The sequence below is a fragment of the Anoplopoma fimbria genome, chromosome 2 (assembly GCF_027596085.1).
Source record: "Anoplopoma fimbria isolate UVic2021 breed Golden Eagle Sablefish chromosome 2, Afim_UVic_2022, whole genome shotgun sequence".
Taxonomy (NCBI): domain Eukaryota; kingdom Metazoa; phylum Chordata; class Actinopteri; order Perciformes; family Anoplopomatidae; genus Anoplopoma; species Anoplopoma fimbria.
The window spans coordinates 32,773,397-32,791,453 of NC_072450.1; the positions used below are offsets into that span (position 1 = coordinate 32,773,397).

General features: G+C 39.4%; 1 protein-coding gene across 1 annotated transcript in view; it reads right to left on the reverse strand.

The window, feature by feature from the left end:
* Nucleotides 1-17,064, reverse strand: part of LOC129098931 (transmembrane channel-like protein 3) — a 19,560-nt gene extending 2,496 nt beyond the window's left edge. The window contains 14 exon segments of the mRNA XM_054608074.1: nt 569-842; nt 938-980; nt 1,668-1,746; nt 2,047-2,141; nt 2,144-2,180; nt 3,215-3,325; nt 8,709-8,837; nt 9,268-9,335; nt 12,406-12,534; nt 13,341-13,604; nt 15,923-16,001; nt 16,108-16,217; nt 16,768-16,915; nt 17,054-17,064. Of these exon segments, the coding sequence (XP_054464049.1) occupies nt 569-842; nt 938-980; nt 1,668-1,746; nt 2,047-2,141; nt 2,144-2,180; nt 3,215-3,325; nt 8,709-8,837; nt 9,268-9,335; nt 12,406-12,534; nt 13,341-13,604; nt 15,923-16,001; nt 16,108-16,217; nt 16,768-16,915; nt 17,054-17,064 (1,577 nt within the window).
* Nucleotides 17,065-18,057: the final 993 nt, after the last annotated feature.

Consider the following 18,057-nt stretch of genomic DNA (forward strand, 5'->3'; position numbering starts at 1 on the left):
AGTTGGTTCTAACCTAGCCAAGCAGGTTAGGTTGTGAACGCACCCTAAAACCACGATGTAGTTTAAGACATCCCTATTGGCCATATCTTCACCATTTATCAGTGAAATTGTATATATCTATCATATAATAATAATAATAATAATAATAATAATAATAATAATATTATTAAATAATAATAATAACTTAATTTATATAGCACCTTTTAAAAACAAAGGTTTACAAAGTGCTTCGACAGACAAGCCAGCAAAAAAAATGAAATAACAAGTGACAATCGAATAAACGAACAAAATAAATAAAATAAAAAAATAAATAAAATAAATAAAATAAATAAAATAAATAAAATAAATAAAATAAATAAAATAAAGTGAAATAAAGTGAAATAGGTCAAATATAGTAAACGAATATAAGATACAATACTAAGACCAAATGAAAATGAAACATTAAAACGACGACATCACATAAAAGCCATTCTGTAAAAAATAAATACATTTTAAAAAAAGAAAAGAGGTTGCCTCTTGTCTGAAGACAATCTGATTGGCTAAACCAATGTATCAGTGTGTGTCAGACCTGTTAGGTATGTGCTCCAGCCGGTGTTTGGGCAGTATGGTCACTGTTGGACTTCGGACCGATCCAGCCACGCTTCCTCTGTTCAGGTCGGCTCTAGAAGCTGATTGGCTGATGGTGTGGATGCTGTTTCCACGGCGAACGGGAGAGCTGCAGTTTGTGACGCTGCCGTTCCGTCGGGGAGATGGCGTGTGGATGGAGGCCTCCTGGCTGGTGACGTCGCTGTCCTGCTGGTCCGGCTTCTTGTCAGACGCTGCCTCTGGAGCCTGCAACCTCGCTACGACGGGGTGGATGTTACAGACGGAGGGTCACGACATTACAAGAACTAATGGAACACACACACAGGAGACGTAGAAAAAACTCAACTGGTACCTGCAGCCATCTGGAAGACTTTCTTTTTGTCATCTGTCCGCTCCTGAAGAGATTAAAGGAAAGCTAGTACAAGCTTCTTTCATTTTGTTATTTTTTTAGCTTTCCTTTTGGACAAAAGAGGTGGTGTTTATATTCCCTTTCTAGTCTTTGGACCTCTCAAAGCACTTTAACACCACATGTCATTCACCCATTCATACGCTGATGGGAGGGGCCACTATCCATAACCAGGCATTCACAAAGCCACCGTGAGCAATTTTGGGTTACGTTTCTTTCCCAGGGACGCATGGACTGGAAGTGATTGAAAGACGACCCGCCCTGAATGTCTACCCCAGTCTACCCAGCTCAGTACTGGTTCTGGTTCTGGTTCCGATGGAGCAGCGAGTTGAAGCTCTGCTCCTGGCTGAAGGAGGAGGAGGAGGAGCTGCTGCTGCCAGTAGCATTGGCGGATTTGGGTTAAATTGCAGCGAGGGGCTGGGGCCTGAGCTGAAAGAGGTTCTGGTGAAACTGCAGGATTTTAGTCTGATTTCTTGTTCACCATCAAAAATACAGTATCATTCAGCCTTTAGTGTTTTCTACCTAAAGGCTGAATGATGACATATGGGGAAGCAAATCTGCTAAATGCAAATGCGAATGGGCGAAGAGTGACATGTAGTGTTAAAGCGCTTTGAGTGGTAGGAAAAGTAGAAAAGAGCGATACAAGTACAGTGTGTTTGATTCGTTACAAACTCACAGTCTGGAGCTGCATCCTCAGCTGGTTGTTGGTGAATTTAAGGGATCTGGCTATCGCCTGGAGATAGTATATCAGCATGCTGAAACACACAGGGGCAAAAGTCGTGACGACATGTTGATGTCATAGGTGTGTGTGTGTGTGTGTTTTGATGATTTTTGTGCAGTTCATTTCATTTGCTGTAATATTGTGGAAAAGTAAAATTTCAATTTTTATTTTTTTCAGAAAGAGGAGTCCACACAAGCGTGATGATCCACAGTTGGTAATGTAGGAATGAACGTGTGTGTGTGTGTGTGTGTGTGTGTGTGTGTGTGTGTGTGTGTGTGTGTGTGTGTGTGTGTGTGTGTGTGTGTGTGTGTGTGTGTTGTGTGTGTTGACTTACAACAGCAGCAGCAGTGCTGGCAGCACCACGACAGGGCTAGTGACGTAACTCATCACTTTACTGAACCACAGGGGGAAGTCATTGGACACCGTCTCAGGGATTCAGAGATGATGTCATATATCTTCTCTTGACCGCTGAAAAACACATTTAAGTACTTTCATATAGTTGACATTTAGAAACAATATAAACACAAAACCGGGCAGCAGCTCCTCCTCACACTGCACAAACACAGCTGACTCTAGAAAGTACTTTAGCTTCTTTTCCTCCTTGGCATCCCCATCATCTGATGCGCCCTCACCACCAACTCAATGATATTACCCAGAGTGCCAACGCAAACAGCCAACCTTAACATTTTGTTTATCTGACCTTGCCACACATAACATTGATTTTGAACATGTAGTGACTTCATCGATCCTATGCCAGAGATTCAGTTACAGATTTATTGTGTAATTAAGCTACTCTTAGGGAAAAAAACAGAGAAAAGTGGAAGGTCGTCACAATGACCTTACATATTGCTTTAGCTGTAAAAAAAATAATAAAAATAAATAAAAATACTTATTTTACTCGCTGTATATATCGATATCATTTTTTATTTAAATAAAAAAAAAAAAAAAAAAATATATATATATATATACAGCGGGTAAAATAAGTATTGAACACGTCACCATTTTTCTCAGTAAATATATTTCTAAAGGTGCTATTGACATGAAATGTTCACCAGATGTCGGTAACAACCCAAGTAATCCATACATACAAAGAAAACCAAACAAATAAGTTCAGAAATTAAGTTATGTGTAATAAAATGGAATGACACAGGGAAAAATGTTGTGTTCAATACTTATTTTACCCGCTGTATATATCGATATCATTTTTTATTATTCTATTTTATATATATATATATATATATATATATATATATATATATATATATATATATATATATATATATATAAATATCAATATAAATATACATGTACCGATATATATATGTTTTTTTATTCTTTATTGTTGGGGATACATTAAACAGATCAAGGGTAGGAGGAGGCAGACAGCCTTTACAGGATGAGCTTCCCAGTTTTGGAACACCCTTCCATTGATAGGGACTATAAATCACAGCAGCTCCTTTTCAACAACACACATCTTTTGAGGCTATAAACTCTGTTTTTACCTGAATGGTCCACAGTGCTGTGACGGTCTGTATCTCACTATGGCGAAGACGGTGGGCAGCATACACAGAAACAGCATGAAAAGCAGCATAGCCAAGTAGAAATTGTTTGATCTGAAAAAAAAAAGAACAAAAGAAGCAAAGTAAGGACAACATAGGTGTTTTACACTTTACACTTTACAACTTTTACACCTATTGCAATTCAAATAGCAAGGACTTGCATGAGCAGAACATAATGAATTAACTCGCACGAAACAGTGAAATTCAATTTTTTTGGGGCTTGGTGTTGTTAAGGACGTGGAGTACACCGTGGTTTTTCTTTTGTGACCTTGAAATTAAAAATAAATAAATATATATATATATAAGATGTCGATTACAAGCAAAAAACTGGCTGAGGAATTAGAAAAATCCCTCAATTTTATGGCAAAGGAGTTCACTAAGGTGGTAAATCAGCAAAGTAACCTCATGGGTGTAACGGAGGAGGTCCGTGAGCTGAAGGCCACAGTCAAACAAAGGGACCAGAGGATTGGGTCAACAACTGAGGAGCTGCACACTCTGGAGCAACAAGTGGTGCAAATACACTGCAAATATCAGATTTCACACTCTATCATAAAAACAACGATTGTTCAGGTTGCAAAATCAAAAGCATAAAGTGGAAATGTTGAGGCAGTCCAAAAAACTTACTGTACTGTAGTGTATGTAAATGCTGAAATAGCTAGGAATGGTCATATCCTATACATTTCTACAAATCGTATTTCTAAATCCCCTTTTGTTCTTCATGAAATGACAATCTGAGTTTTCTAAATTTTATATAATGATATATAAATCAAATTCTGAATATTATTCAGAGTATCAGCTTAATACTCTAAATGTGGAGGGTTTCTCAATCATACATTTTAATAGCAGAAGCCTGATCGAATCAAAGACTGTTTTTAAAATCATTAAAGCTGTAGCGGGTGAGGTGAGGACCCCGAGGTGAGTCGGTGCAGCAGAGTGAGCAGCTGATGAGGTGGGTGTGGCTAACAGGTGCACTGCATGAACTGATTAGGTGGGCGAGGCAGAGTGACAGGGGAGTATGGAAGCAGGACTGTGACAAAAACATACATGTCAAGTAATCGCTAGAAGTGAAACTTGGTTAACAAGTGAAAAGGGTGCCGGCCGTCCTACGAGGGTGTGATATGTTCAGTGGAAATCGGTCATTTATAGCCCAGTTGTTGATGACACTATGAAGAGTTTGACGATTGAAATTCATTCTACTGAATTTAGGAGAATATTCCTGAGTTGCATTTATAGAACGCCGGGTTCCTGACCAATTTACTAATACGGTAGTTAATATTTTTTGGAAAGTATGTAATAAAAAGAAAATCATTTTTGGTTTGTGGTGACTTTAATATTGATCTGTTAAAATGGAAAGAACGCAAATTAACAACAGACTTTTGTAATGCAGTGTTTAGTCTTACTGACAAACCAAGTAGGTTAAGTAAGGAAAGTGCTACACTTATAACATTTTTACAAATCTTTATGACCAAGTAACACGTGGTCTGTTTTTAGCTGATATCAATGATCATCTTAATATTTTTGAGATCTTACATAGTTTAAAGGTTAACTGTCAAGTTGGTGTAACGGAGAATCCCCCTACATTGGGAAGGATAAGAACACACGGATGACTAAAAGTCTGCAAAGGGCATGCAAAAAGAAAAAAAATACTTTTCAAGAAATATTTACAATTGAGAAGCAGCGAACATGAAGAATAATATAAGTTGTATAGCAATGAACTGACCTACATTATGAGGTCACAGAAGAAGGAATACTATAATAAAATACTCGAGGAGAGTAAAAATAACATTCAAAGGACTTGGAAAGTCATCAATCATATTTGAAGTAGATGCTACGAATCTGAATTTCCTCGTTATTTTTCTAAACAGCTCTGATGCCACCTTCGATGATTTAAAAAGCATTGTTGGTGATTTCAGTGATTGTTTTATGAGTGTTGGCTCAACTCCGTAAAGAAATTCAAAAACAAAAGATCATCTGATATAAATTTGATTGTCATGGCAATTGTTAAAGAAGTCATTTGATTTTATTGTTGGACCTGTGACCTATATATGTAATCAGTCTTTTCAAAAAGGTGTTTTTCTTTATAATATGAAAACTGCAAAGGTAATTACAATATTTAACAATGGAGATATGCATTACATGGATAACTATAGACTATAACCTTGCGCAATTTTCAAAAATATTACACTAATGGAGATGGTGGAAGGAATAACAAAGGCAGTTGCAAATGATGAGTATTCTATTGGCATTAATATTGACCTCCAGAAGGCTTTTGATACTATACACATCACAGCAAATTATTGAGAAAATTGGAGAGGTATGGGATGAGAGGGATAGCTTACTGCTGGCTGAAAAGCTACTTGGAAAATAAAAAGCAATCTGTGGAAGTCAATGACATGGTACAGGACTTATGAAGGCCCCCTGTGGTGTACCACAGGGATCAATGATTAGTCCCATACTTTTTATACTTTACATGAATGATAGTTGTAATGTTAGTGAATTATTAAAACGTTGAAAGGAACTTTTGTTTGCAAGGGAGCTGGAAATCATCAAAACTTGGTTTGATGTTAACAAATTGTCTCTTAATATTAAGAAAAAAACAAAACAACTATGGCTTTGAAAATCAAAAATAATATTAATTATTGAATTAAAAATCTGTGATGGTAAAATTGAGAGAGTTTTTGAGATGAAACTATAACATGGAGACCACATATTGACTAAATTAATGGTAAAATGTCAAAGTCCAGAGATATGTTAACTCATAAAGCTTTTGCATGGGGGTCAACCATTACAACTTTTATAAATGCAACAGTCTTGTTACAAATCAAGCTATACTATATTATGAATGAGGCGACTTACTCTGATCACACAAATCCATTGTTTGTAAAAATCTAATGTTATGAAATTGCATATTTTTTTTGGTATATTTAATAAAAGAATGCATTCAAAGTTTTTTTTTCTCCAATACACAAGTGTAAATATGATCTGAGAGATGTTTTTGAGTTTAGCGTACAACAAACTAAAAAAGGGATTAGAACAAGATCCGTTTCTATTGTTGGGGTTAAATTATGGAACAATGCTAGCATGAATGTTAAAATGTGTAACTCATTTTTCATTTTCAAAAGGATTGTTTATAACACTATTTTTGAGGGTTACATTTTTTTTCTTTTCATTTTTATGTATTATTTCCTTGAGGGTAGCTTTATTGATAAGAATGTAGGATAGGCGTATATAAGCATTAACGCTTCTGCTTATGCCTTTTCAGTCATATTGTATACAAGACTGTGTATAGGTTATATTTGTTGCATTGTGGGTGATGGCTGAATAAAACACGACTACTACTACTACTAAATGAGTTAAAGTAACATAACGAACATACTTATTTAACCCGAGCCATGATCTCGCCTTTCCTAAACCAAACGCAATTTTTTTTCTGTTTGATGGCGATTCATCATTTTAACTCACAGAATGCACTGTTAAGAGGTCGCACTCATTTCAGGTATTTTCCGTGAGATCACGTTGAATTTTGAACTGGACAGAGCCAGATCAGCTGTTTCCCAATGCTTCCAATCGTGATGATGAGCTAGGCTAACTACGTCCTCACTCCAGCTCATTGTTCCAACCGCAAATGTTACGGTTAAACATTTTCTGAATTATATTTCCATTGCCAAATGTCATTGTTTACGCAGTAATATACCGCTGTGCCAGGCGTGCTGCTCCTTTGAGTCTTCTAAACTGTCCGACGTATTCAGCTGTAAAGGCCGAAACACAAAACTACTTCAACTAAATCTTCATTATCACCAACAGATATGTTGTCAGCGTTACACAGTGTTCCCAGCATTCCACAGTCAAGAGCAGGGTTGGTACAACACCTAATTTACTATCAGCAACGTGTCACTACCACTCTCTCTCTCATCCAGCACAACTGCATTGAATGGCCCACATTAGATGTTCACTCGGCTGTATGGTGGACTGCCTGTGTGTGTGTGTGTGTGTGTGTGTGTGTGTGTGTGTGTGTGTGTGTGTGTGTGTGTGTGTGTGTGTGTGTGTGTGTGTGTGTGTGTGTGTGTGTGTGGCTGCTCAGATTCACCACCACATCTGGGAGTGACTGATAAGGACTTAAAGAGGCCATGGCAGCCTTGTTACATAAATCAGAGTGGGCTGAGCACACAGCACCTAAGGCCTGTGTGTGCATGCATGCATGCGTGTGTGTGTGTGTGTGTGTGTGTGTGTGTGTGTGTGTGTGTGTGTGTGTGTGTGTGTGTGTGTGTGTGTGTGTGTGTGTGTGGTTGAGTAAGTACTGTAGGACTACACACTGATTTGTCAGCACCACGGCAGAGCTGGAAAATGAATTGTGAAGTGTTGTGTATTAAAATACAACATATAATGATTATTTTCTATCAGCAGCTATAACCCTATAAATTATATATTTTATATTATAACCATACAATAATATAATGTAATAATTCAACCGTGAGATACACTGGTTTACTCTGGCATTAATACCGAAGAAATATATTTACTGAGAAAAATGGTGACGTGTTCAATACTTATTTTACCCGCTGTATATATATGTTTCATAGCTGTAAATCAGCAATTTCTTTTAATGTAGTTTTGGCTATTTAAAGGTGCTCAATATGGAATAAAGCGTATATATATATTGCCTTCCCCCGGCTCCACGTGGAGACGGCTGAGCTGGTGGCTAGAAGCTACCAGTGCTAACAGTGCTAACAGAGCTAACAGAGCTAACAGAGCTAACTGTGTTGATCTGTTGGGGAACTGGAGGGTTGGTGCTATGTTTCCACGACGATGCTGTCAGTCGGGACGCCGTTACAAGCTGTAACCGCCAATGTGAGCCGTGAGCTAACCAGTGGGGCACGCTCACATGCGCTCACATGCACTCACATGCACTCACATGCACTAAAAAGGCACCCGCCCTGCCCGCTATGTGAACAAAGAGAAGAGAAGCTCTGAACTGAGGGCCCAAAGGGACCAATTGAGGGCCCAAAGGGACCTCTTACATTTGAATGATCTGCTGCAGGGGCCAACAGTTAGATCACTGTTATATACCTTGACTTCAGTCCAATCACCAATGATTATGTTATCCTAGCTAAGAGGCACGGTACTGTAAATAAATAGACATTATTGTTCTTAGATAATCAGCTATTTCCTTGTCTGTTCAGATTCCCCAATAGCTTAGACTTAAACTACATCAGTATGTATGCTTTATTTAAAGCTTATTAGGCTCATTTAAAGCTTATCATTGCAGATGCACATGCAGTTTGATGTTAGTAATAATCCGATATCACAACACGGTTGATTATTCGAAATGTTATTCTTGATATCAGCAGAGAGGAATGACACACGCAGTAGTATGCAGCATATTAACATACAAGCACAAACATGTATGTGTGTGTGTGTGTATAAGTGTAAGGCAGACCTGGAGGCTCGGAACACCTGCTGATGTGGAACATTACAGGTGAGGACCGCCCAGCTCCTCAGATACATCAGACCAATCAGCTTCAACACATTAAAGGCAGGAAGACAGGGAGAGAAAAACGCTCCCATCCTGGAGGAAAGATAGAGCGCACACACACACACACACACACACACACACACACACACACACACACACACACACACACACACACACACACACACACACACACACACACACACACTGGGGTCACACCTCACTTAACACACATCGCATTCTGTGGCTCAGGGTTTCGCTTCATTACGTTCATTGCTGCAAGGCGACATTTCTGAAATGAGTTGAGGAAATACAGAGGAGCCAGACACGGGTGTAATGGAGAGATCACAGAGGGCCACATTCCTTTAAACCGGCTCATGGAGACTGGTCAGCACCAGCCAGACTATTAACTCTGAATTACATTCCTATTACACACACAGTGAAGGCCAAGGTGATAGTGGAATTAGAGAGATATCCTCTATATTTCATTTCTGTCAATTATTTTAGAAACAATATTCGGACTCACCAGATCATCCCTTGGTTATAAATCAGATGCAAAACGTTCTCTGCTATTTTGAATTCTCCATATTCAGGCTGAGAAAAGACAGAAAAAGCATTAATGTGTATTTTTTTCCTTTCAGTTTTTCCAACCATAGATTACAAAAATGATGCATTCAATGTTAAATAAAAAAAAAACAGGCTGTTTATTATATAATAGGCACAGTTATTGACATTAAACATGGTGAAAGTGTCAAAATATTGGCATAAGCCAATTATGCCAATATTTTTACACTTTCACCATGTTTAATGTCAATAACTGTGCCAATATGAATTGTATTTAAAGTCTCCCTACACTCAGAAATGTGTTTTACTTTTTCTTAGGTAACAGTTTGTCACTAGAAAGCTGTTTTCACATTTATCTGCTCTATGCTCAACTTAAATCTCAACATGTTCTCACCCCAACTCGTCAAATACCGACGCTTGGTCAGCGGCCCTCCCCTTCAAACTGTAATGCTCTAGGTTCCCCTCTATGGTCAGTTCTTGATTTGTCAGTTTCCACTCATGCATGGTGTTTTCTCAGAATTTCCAACAAAGGTTTACTTAGTTACCCTGGTTTAAGGTTTAGGGTCCAGCGTAGACCTAGGAAAGGATTGTGGTTAGAGTTCAAATAAGTACTTAAAATAAGTTGGCCTGTGTTTGTTACGCAGCTGGTTTTAGTAAAGTATGATAGTTACCTAACAAAACAAAGACTTAAATAAGTCAGGCAGCACAAAAATAATTGTTCTTAGAGTGGCACTATTATGCTTTTCCACTTTTTCCCTCTCCTGTAGTGTGTTATATATATTATGGTACATGTAAAAGGTCCATAGAGTGTAAAACCTGAAATTCAAAAAGGAGTTACCCCTCAGAAACACTGCTCCTGAGCTTCCTGAAACTGCTCGATTGAATTCTCTCCTTCGCTTCCGTAACTTTATGAGGTCATTATGTTACGGAAGTAATTCGCATAAACCAACGGCTAGTTTGGCCCTCAAACAAAGCTACAGAGAGACGGAGCTGGAGCTCCGGAGGAAGAGTTTGTTTTTCTCAGAGCTGTGTTCTGCTCTGAGAAAGGAAATGTTCTTTGTATGAACCCCAAAAGGAAGATGACTTGAAGAATAAGTGTCTAAACTTTATTTTTTAATGCATTTTAACGAGCACAACTTTCAAAACTGGACACAGCTCACAGCTGGATTTTCGAAACGCTTACTGCTGAAAGATGATGGCGGTTCAGGATCACAACCTGTAAGTAGATTTATTATTTCTGGATGATTAATGTTTAACACTGGTTTTTCATGACACGACATGACTGTTTAGCTTGATAGATGTTGGCTGTTTTCATCTGATGCAAATTAGTTTTAATGACTAAATTTGTCTACGTCTTTTCATAGAAGGACCCGGTACCAACAACAGACTGTCCACACACAGTCTCAGAGGGCACACAGACTTCTCAAAGGATGGTCTCTATCGGCTTCTTCCTCCTGACTTTAATAACTGACTTGCGTTCATACTGGTAGGGCAGCACAGATGTCTTTCTGCAGGTAGAGGTACAGGATCATCCCCTAAGAAGTACCATCCCCTACTGTAGGCAATGTTATATCTCCTTTGACCACCTCTTTTATAAGGTATGGAACGCCTCTTTATTTCTGCTCTGATGACACATCGTTGGCTACTTTATTATTCATATTTTCTCATAGTTTTGGGTCCTCTAGTAGCACTACTGAAACTGCTTAGCTTACCTTCTTGTTAGTTCGTTATTTCAATGGACAGCTGACTCAAAATGACTCCATAACTCTCCCCAGCTTCACTGAAGCTAACCCAGTGAAGACATGTGCCGTGACTATCATTTCTACCTGCTGGAATCTGGCTCCCGAAGGCCTTAAGATAAGTGCAGGACTGTACTTCCACCTAGCTGATATTAAAAATGACAAAAAGAGAAAACGTCTCTCTACTGCCCCGAGCTGACAGGACTGATAAGGCCAGCAAGGTCACCAAAAGTTTTCCTCATCAGTCAACCACCATTAATCCGCCATTCAAATCCGAGCCCAGATTTGATGCTTTTGACCATAAATCTCTGGAAGAAATTGTGCTGCATTACCAATCCATATTCTGCCTTGAAAAGAGCCGTTACCAAACCTCTCCTGAAAAAAAAAAGAGTAGTCAGGAAACATCTGTGATTACCAACTAACCTAAATAATCCCATTGTAAATTAAATGATTGAAAATTATGTCTATCCTGAAATGGTAACTTTGAGAAATCTCAATATGGATTTGGATCCCACCACAGTAGTGGCCCTTATGAATGGTGGGAGTAAAAGAGGAAGTCAGGTGACGTCGTATAAAGAGCTAAAAGTTCTGTAACAAACTTAACTTAGTCATAAGTTAATTGTGACATACATTACATTAAGTACATAACATAGGACTTTCACCCAGGAAGCCGCTTCATGAGTCATACTAAACCAAAAGTCAGCATTAAGTTATTGTTACCTACATAAACTACTTTACATACTTAACTTCCCTATTTAAGTTATGTGACATTTTAACTAACGCTGCATAGGTGAACCCTCTCAGGTCACCAGATATTCATGTTAAACATGGAGAAGCAGTTCCTGTGCACCACAGAGCTGGAGCAAACTGTAGGAGGGTATTAGACCATTAAATCCAGGTTAAAAAAGGTGATGTTCTGCACTGCTTCTGAATGAAGCTTAAATACTCATCATGAACCATCCTGCTTTCTATCCTGTATTCATGTCTCTGTTCTTAGAAAGATGGATTGAGATGGAATCTAGGGGTCCTATAATCAAAATAACCACAAAATATGTACTTTGATGATTTCGAGAAGTAGGGAGTTGTTTTTCTTCAATGTTAGAAAGTTTTGTAGCCGAGGTTTATAGGTTTTGTCTTTACTTTTAACAAAAAAAATCCAGTTTTTGTGAATGTTTTATGCAGAAGGACATGCATTCAACACATTTGGAGGCTGGCAAGGATACACAGAGCGTGTTTAAGTGAGTAACACAGGAGATGAATAGAAACTCTGTTTGTTTACAAGAAAAGTCCACAAGGTACCTTTTAAAGGTATAGTTTGATATATATACCTATAACTATAACTCAACTTGTATACAACTTACAAACTTGCTCTCTAAATCCCAGCAGCAGCAGTCACTCAGGTAGCGAACCACCAAACCTCTGATGAAGTCAATGAGCAGGATGCTGGCCACAGTGAAGATCATGTCAATGATGGACAGCTTCAGCATCTCCTGGAGACACACCATACACACACAGTACATGTACATCAAGTAAACATACAAACATGTATACGTTTTCGTTTTCTTTGTCAGTATAATGCATCTCAATAGGAACCAATCGCCAGTCTGACAACCATTTAGCCTCTGTGGACAAGAAAAGAGGAGGGAAAAGGAAAAAAATGAAGAACACATAAAGAGTAATGTCGATCAACTGGCCACTTTGGCCTTATGGATGGATTGCCCAGGAATTTTTAAAGATGAATGTTCAGTTCGGTATGAATTTGAATAACTACCTGATCTTTCCTCCAGTGCCATCCTCAACAGAATCGCCAGCATTTCACTTTGTCCTTTACGTGGTTTAATGAGCTAATACCTGCTATGCTTAAGAAATTCCCTTCAGGCTCAGCTCTACTCTGTGTATACTGCTAATTAGCAAATGTTTGTATTTTGTATTCTGATTGAGATCTACAGTATATTTTGTGCTAGTATTCTATATTTCTATTTCTAACCAATTTATCGGTTAGAAATAAATAAAAAAATCGTATTCAATGTTTAAAACCATTTTCAATGTCAGAATATGTTTGAAAAAAATAAAGTTGTCTCTGACACATTTAATCTGTTATTTTGTTTGTAAATGTACTTTGTGTTTGGTTTCAGTTTCCCCCTGTTTTGTCAAAAGTGACCGCAATCTGAATTTAGACCGTCATTAGAATTGGGCGACTTCCCAAACAGTTTTCTCTGAAACTACTTCCAACTGTAGAAAAGTGGAAAGATGCCACTGAAAATGAGTGTAGTGTATAGCAATCAGAAGAGAGAACCTGTCCAACGTAGGTCTCCCAGCACGGGTCCTGCTGAGAGCGGGTGTTCTTCTCAAACAGAGCTGTCTGGTTGGAGATGGTCCCTAGGATTCTTGTGCTGGTGTTCGTAACGTCCAGCAGCGTGGCGATGGTCGCTATGGTGCTGTTGTGATGCTCAGAGACTGAGATCCCAGAAACCAGGGTGGAGAGGCTGTCCACCTCGGGCTGAGAGATGGTGGCCAGGAAGGAGCTGGACTCAGACCAGTTGGCTGGACTCACTGGAACCTGGAAGACAAAAATAGCAGGATCCTTCTCCAGCCACATGCTCTGACACCCTTATATGGGCAACTAGTTATGAGATAGTTGTGTGAAAGTAAAAATTCAATATATCAGGAAATGGCTTCATTTCAAGAAAGAGGTAAGAAAATACACATTTTAATCTCTGTGTTTGTTGCAGAACTGGAGAGAGGCCAAGGTTAGCCTAGCTTAGCATAAAGACTGCACACAGCGGAAACACTCCAATTGAATTTAATCCAAACACAAACTCAAATGTTTAAACTCCTGTTTGTGGTTTTAGGGGGAATAATGTCTCATCATCATCATTTCTTGGCTTGGGGTTGGGCAACAACATGTTCCATTTTGCTACATCAGAAAATACACAAAAAAACAAAACTATATCATAACTGGAGGGTGGGGGATGACTCAAGGAGCAGCCAGAGGAAAGAAGCTGTTTCTTAAGTCTGGTGGTTCAGCAGCTGTTACTTCAGAGTGAACAGACTGTGTCTGGGTGGGCTTGTCTTTTAATACCAATTTAGCTCTTCACAGGCTCCTCTTCTCACCAATATCACCGATACGTAGATTGGTACCGATGATGTTCTGGTTTGTTTTAATCAGCAGCGGTAGAGCCCTCCTGTACAGTCCTCTCTGTAGCTTTGTTTGAGGGCCAAACTAGCCGTAGGTTTATGCGAATTACTTCCGTAACATAATGACCTCATCAAGTGACGGAAGCGAAGGAGAGAATTCAATCGAGCAGTTTCAGGAAGCTCAGGAGCAGTGTTTCTGAGGGGTAACTCCTTTTTAAACTTCAGGTTTTACATTCTATGGACCCTGTTAGCCGTACACTTCCCATGTCAGTTTGTAATGTTTCCAGTCAGGATGCTTTCTACTGCTCCTCTGTTGAAGTTAACAAGTCGTGTTTATGCACATTTTTATGAGCTTTTTTCCCCCCAGGACGTGATAACCATGTCAGGTTGTTTGTGATGCAGATTTCTGGGAACTCCCTCACTGAGACAGTCACTTCTTCTTTGGACGCTTCATCGTCTTTGACAGGAGGAGCTTCATTTATCACTTCAGTGCCTCCACTTGTCCATATAAGTGCTCACTTTCATTGCTAACCAACGTTTTAGCAATTGCAAAATAGCTAAGCTGCTACTTACAGTTTTCAGGTGATTTCCCAAAGTCTTTGTATATTTGTTTTATTTTGGCATATCTGGCTTTTGATTTTTTTGGGGGTCATCTCATATATTTATATATAGAATATAACAATAAAAAAATTAAATTCAATACGAGATTTGGATGGCAGCTACCATTGCAATGGTCGAAACGTCTGAAGAAGAATGTAAGAGTTTTGACGTTATGCCAGATATATCAATGTATTGTGCTGCAGAGATATTAAATGCAATTCAGCAAGGTTTGCAGTTCCTGTCCCAAAATACCACCTTGTTCTTTGAGAGGCGATGGTGAGTCACTGTAGCGTCCAGTCTGCCTTCAGTCCAGATAACGAACAGCAGAGCTGCTCTGAGGGCTTGTCAATAAAACATCCATGGTCTGAGTGAGTTTTGATTGTTAGTTGGATTAAATTGAGACCCTTGCCCTGTTCTTGTGCTGCCAGGTGACTACTTTACCAGGAGGAGAGGGAGGCAGCTCTCTAGCAGTTTGCAGCTCCCTCAAGTTCAGCCAGCGCAAACCCGAGCATCGTGGGCTCTGAACCCGGAGTACTGCCCCGCCTCCCCCCAGATCACCGAACTTTCTGTTGCCTCAGGTAAACAGGTTAGACCGAGCACTCCTCCAGCCCACTGGGACTTCTGATGCTGTGGTTTGTGCTGGCTGGATTCAAGTCGCTGCGGCTGCTGACTGGACGTCCATTTCCCAGAACTCCCAGCAGGGTGGTCTCCTTGGCAGTGGGGAGGACGAGATGAAGGCGTGGCTCGTTTCTTTTTCTTAATTTCTTTGGATTTGATCCAATAAACAAACTATCAAAGTGCACACAGATGTTCCAGCCCCGGTTATTGTCACAGTAAACACACAGATGTGTGACGTAGACTCTAGGCCGACGCCTCACTTCCAGATTATAAGACAGCTTGTTATTTTAACCGTCTCAAGAGTTGACGCAGTTTGGTTGAATCTTGTGTATTCTTGCCCAGCTGCTAGTTAGTAGTTAGCTTTCTATAACTAATGACTGTAAATGTAGATTGTTTGGACCCAGTAGAGGTGAAATGCAGAGGATGTGGTCAGTTGTTACACATTGCACCTGAAAGGAATGAAGGCTATGAAAATGGAAAGGAAAGAAAATGCTTTAAATGTTCTATATTTTCTATACTCACAGCAGAGCTCATGCTGTTGACCTTATCAAGGAGGGCAATAATGAGGCTGTAGAGATTCCCCAGGTATAAAACAAGCACTCTGTAAACACATACACATATGACCAATGTTAGTGAGCTGTAGGACCTGGGATGTACAGTGTGTATTCAGTGCTGCATTGGACAGCAGCGACGGAGTGACGGAGTACCTGGCCAGCTGGAAACGCAGCGAGGTTCGTGGGTGGTACATCTCGAGCTGAGACACCAGCTCAAAGGCAGACGGAGCGATCATGGTGATGAGAGAAACCACCACACTCACCTGGAGAGAGGAAGGACATGAAAGCCACTGAAACAGAGGTGAAATGAGGCTAAATCAAGGCCAAATCTCTAATCCAAGCACCAAACAAACAGTCTGTTTTTCTTGCACATGAAATGAAAAGACCCGAGCTGTATCAACACAATGACAAGCATACACACACTCTAATCCTCTGGTGGTTCTCTGAAACTGAACTGATATTGCCATAATATGTATCATTTAAAACATCACAAATGTAATATTTGAAGATTAAATAAGATTAGAAGTGGGTTGTTTTTTCTTTGCCATCATGGTTACAAGACATGACTTATAGACTTTATTTCCATGCAGAGCTGAACACTGATCTGCTGAAGCCCTGAGAGGTGAAAGTGAGAGAAAAAAAAATCATCTGTTCTGATCATGTGATGGTTTGGCTGACAGAAGAGCAGCCTCTCTGGGGGAAATGAAACGATGAGCTGGAGCGGATCAGTGTTGGTTCTCCACATTCATCGATTCCTTGGAACAGTATTGCATGTTGATAATCTAATCAAACTAAGGATGTCTGCTCTGCTACCTCATTCTTCTCCCACAGCGTCAGCTCCGGCTTCTCCTGCTCCAGCTTCTGAGAACGATCCACCACAAAGTAGATGATGTAGATGCTGCCGGCCAGAGACAGCAGCACCAGGATGTTGGCCAAGATACGCAGACTGATCAGAACGGCCCTGAGAAACACACAAATACACACAAATAATAGATGAACAGCTCATTTATGTAAATATATATATGTATGTATGTATGTATGTACGTGAATATGTGTATTTACAGCTGTGAAAGGACACATGCTGTTCATACACCTCCACCCAGCATCCATCTGTGGGATCTGAGAAAAGCTCTTTTGAGGGACATTATTGTGGCTCCAACCCTGCTGTACTGAGCCTGGTGTCTAATGTGTGACGAGCTCTCATATTCTACAATCACATCCAGAATAAAGGAAGGAATGTCTGTCTGTCTGTCTGTCTGTCTGTCTGTCTGTCTGTCTGTCTGTCTGTCTGTCTGTCTGTCTGTCTGTCTGTACATCTGTCCATGTGTCTCTGCCTCTCCGTCTCTCTCTCTGTCCGTCTCTCTGTCTCTCCGGGGTGAGCTTTCAATTCTAATATGATGCTGCATGGTTCCATGAATAATAATGCATCATATTTTAATTGTTGTATTTTATGAATCAAATCTGAATTTGCACCATAACCAGTAATATTTTATCTCTCAGGTAAATGTAGTAGTGCAATGTTTTACTCTGAGTACATAAAACTAGTAGTTTACATAGTAGTTGCAGCTTTTTAAAGAGATCCGGGGGCCTTCTTTAAGTTTATTTCAATTTCAGGGTACAAAGAGACAGAATATTAACATATTATATATATATATTATATTATATATCAATTTGCTTAAAAATATCTTAATCATAATAAATACAACTGTATGTCAGAGTGGAGGATTTAATATAATGTGATAGCTGAGGTACAGAGGGACATACAGGACATTCTAATATCTTCTCTCTCTCTCCTGTCGTGTCCTTTTTGTGATTTACTGTCAGTTTCTTAAAATGATTCCAGGATGCACATCAGTAGTGATGTAACATACAGGGAGCTGTAAATCAGCTGGGTTTGAAAATGATCCAAAGGGAAAAAGGCCCAGAAGAAGAAGAAGAAGAAGAAGAAGAAGAAGAAGAAGAAGAAGAAGAAGAAGAACAACAACAACAACAACAACAACAACAAGAACAACAACAAGAACAACAAGAAGAACAAGTAGAAGAACAAGAACAAGAACAAGAAGAACAAGAAGTAGAAGAAAAGAAGAAGAAGAAGAACAAGAA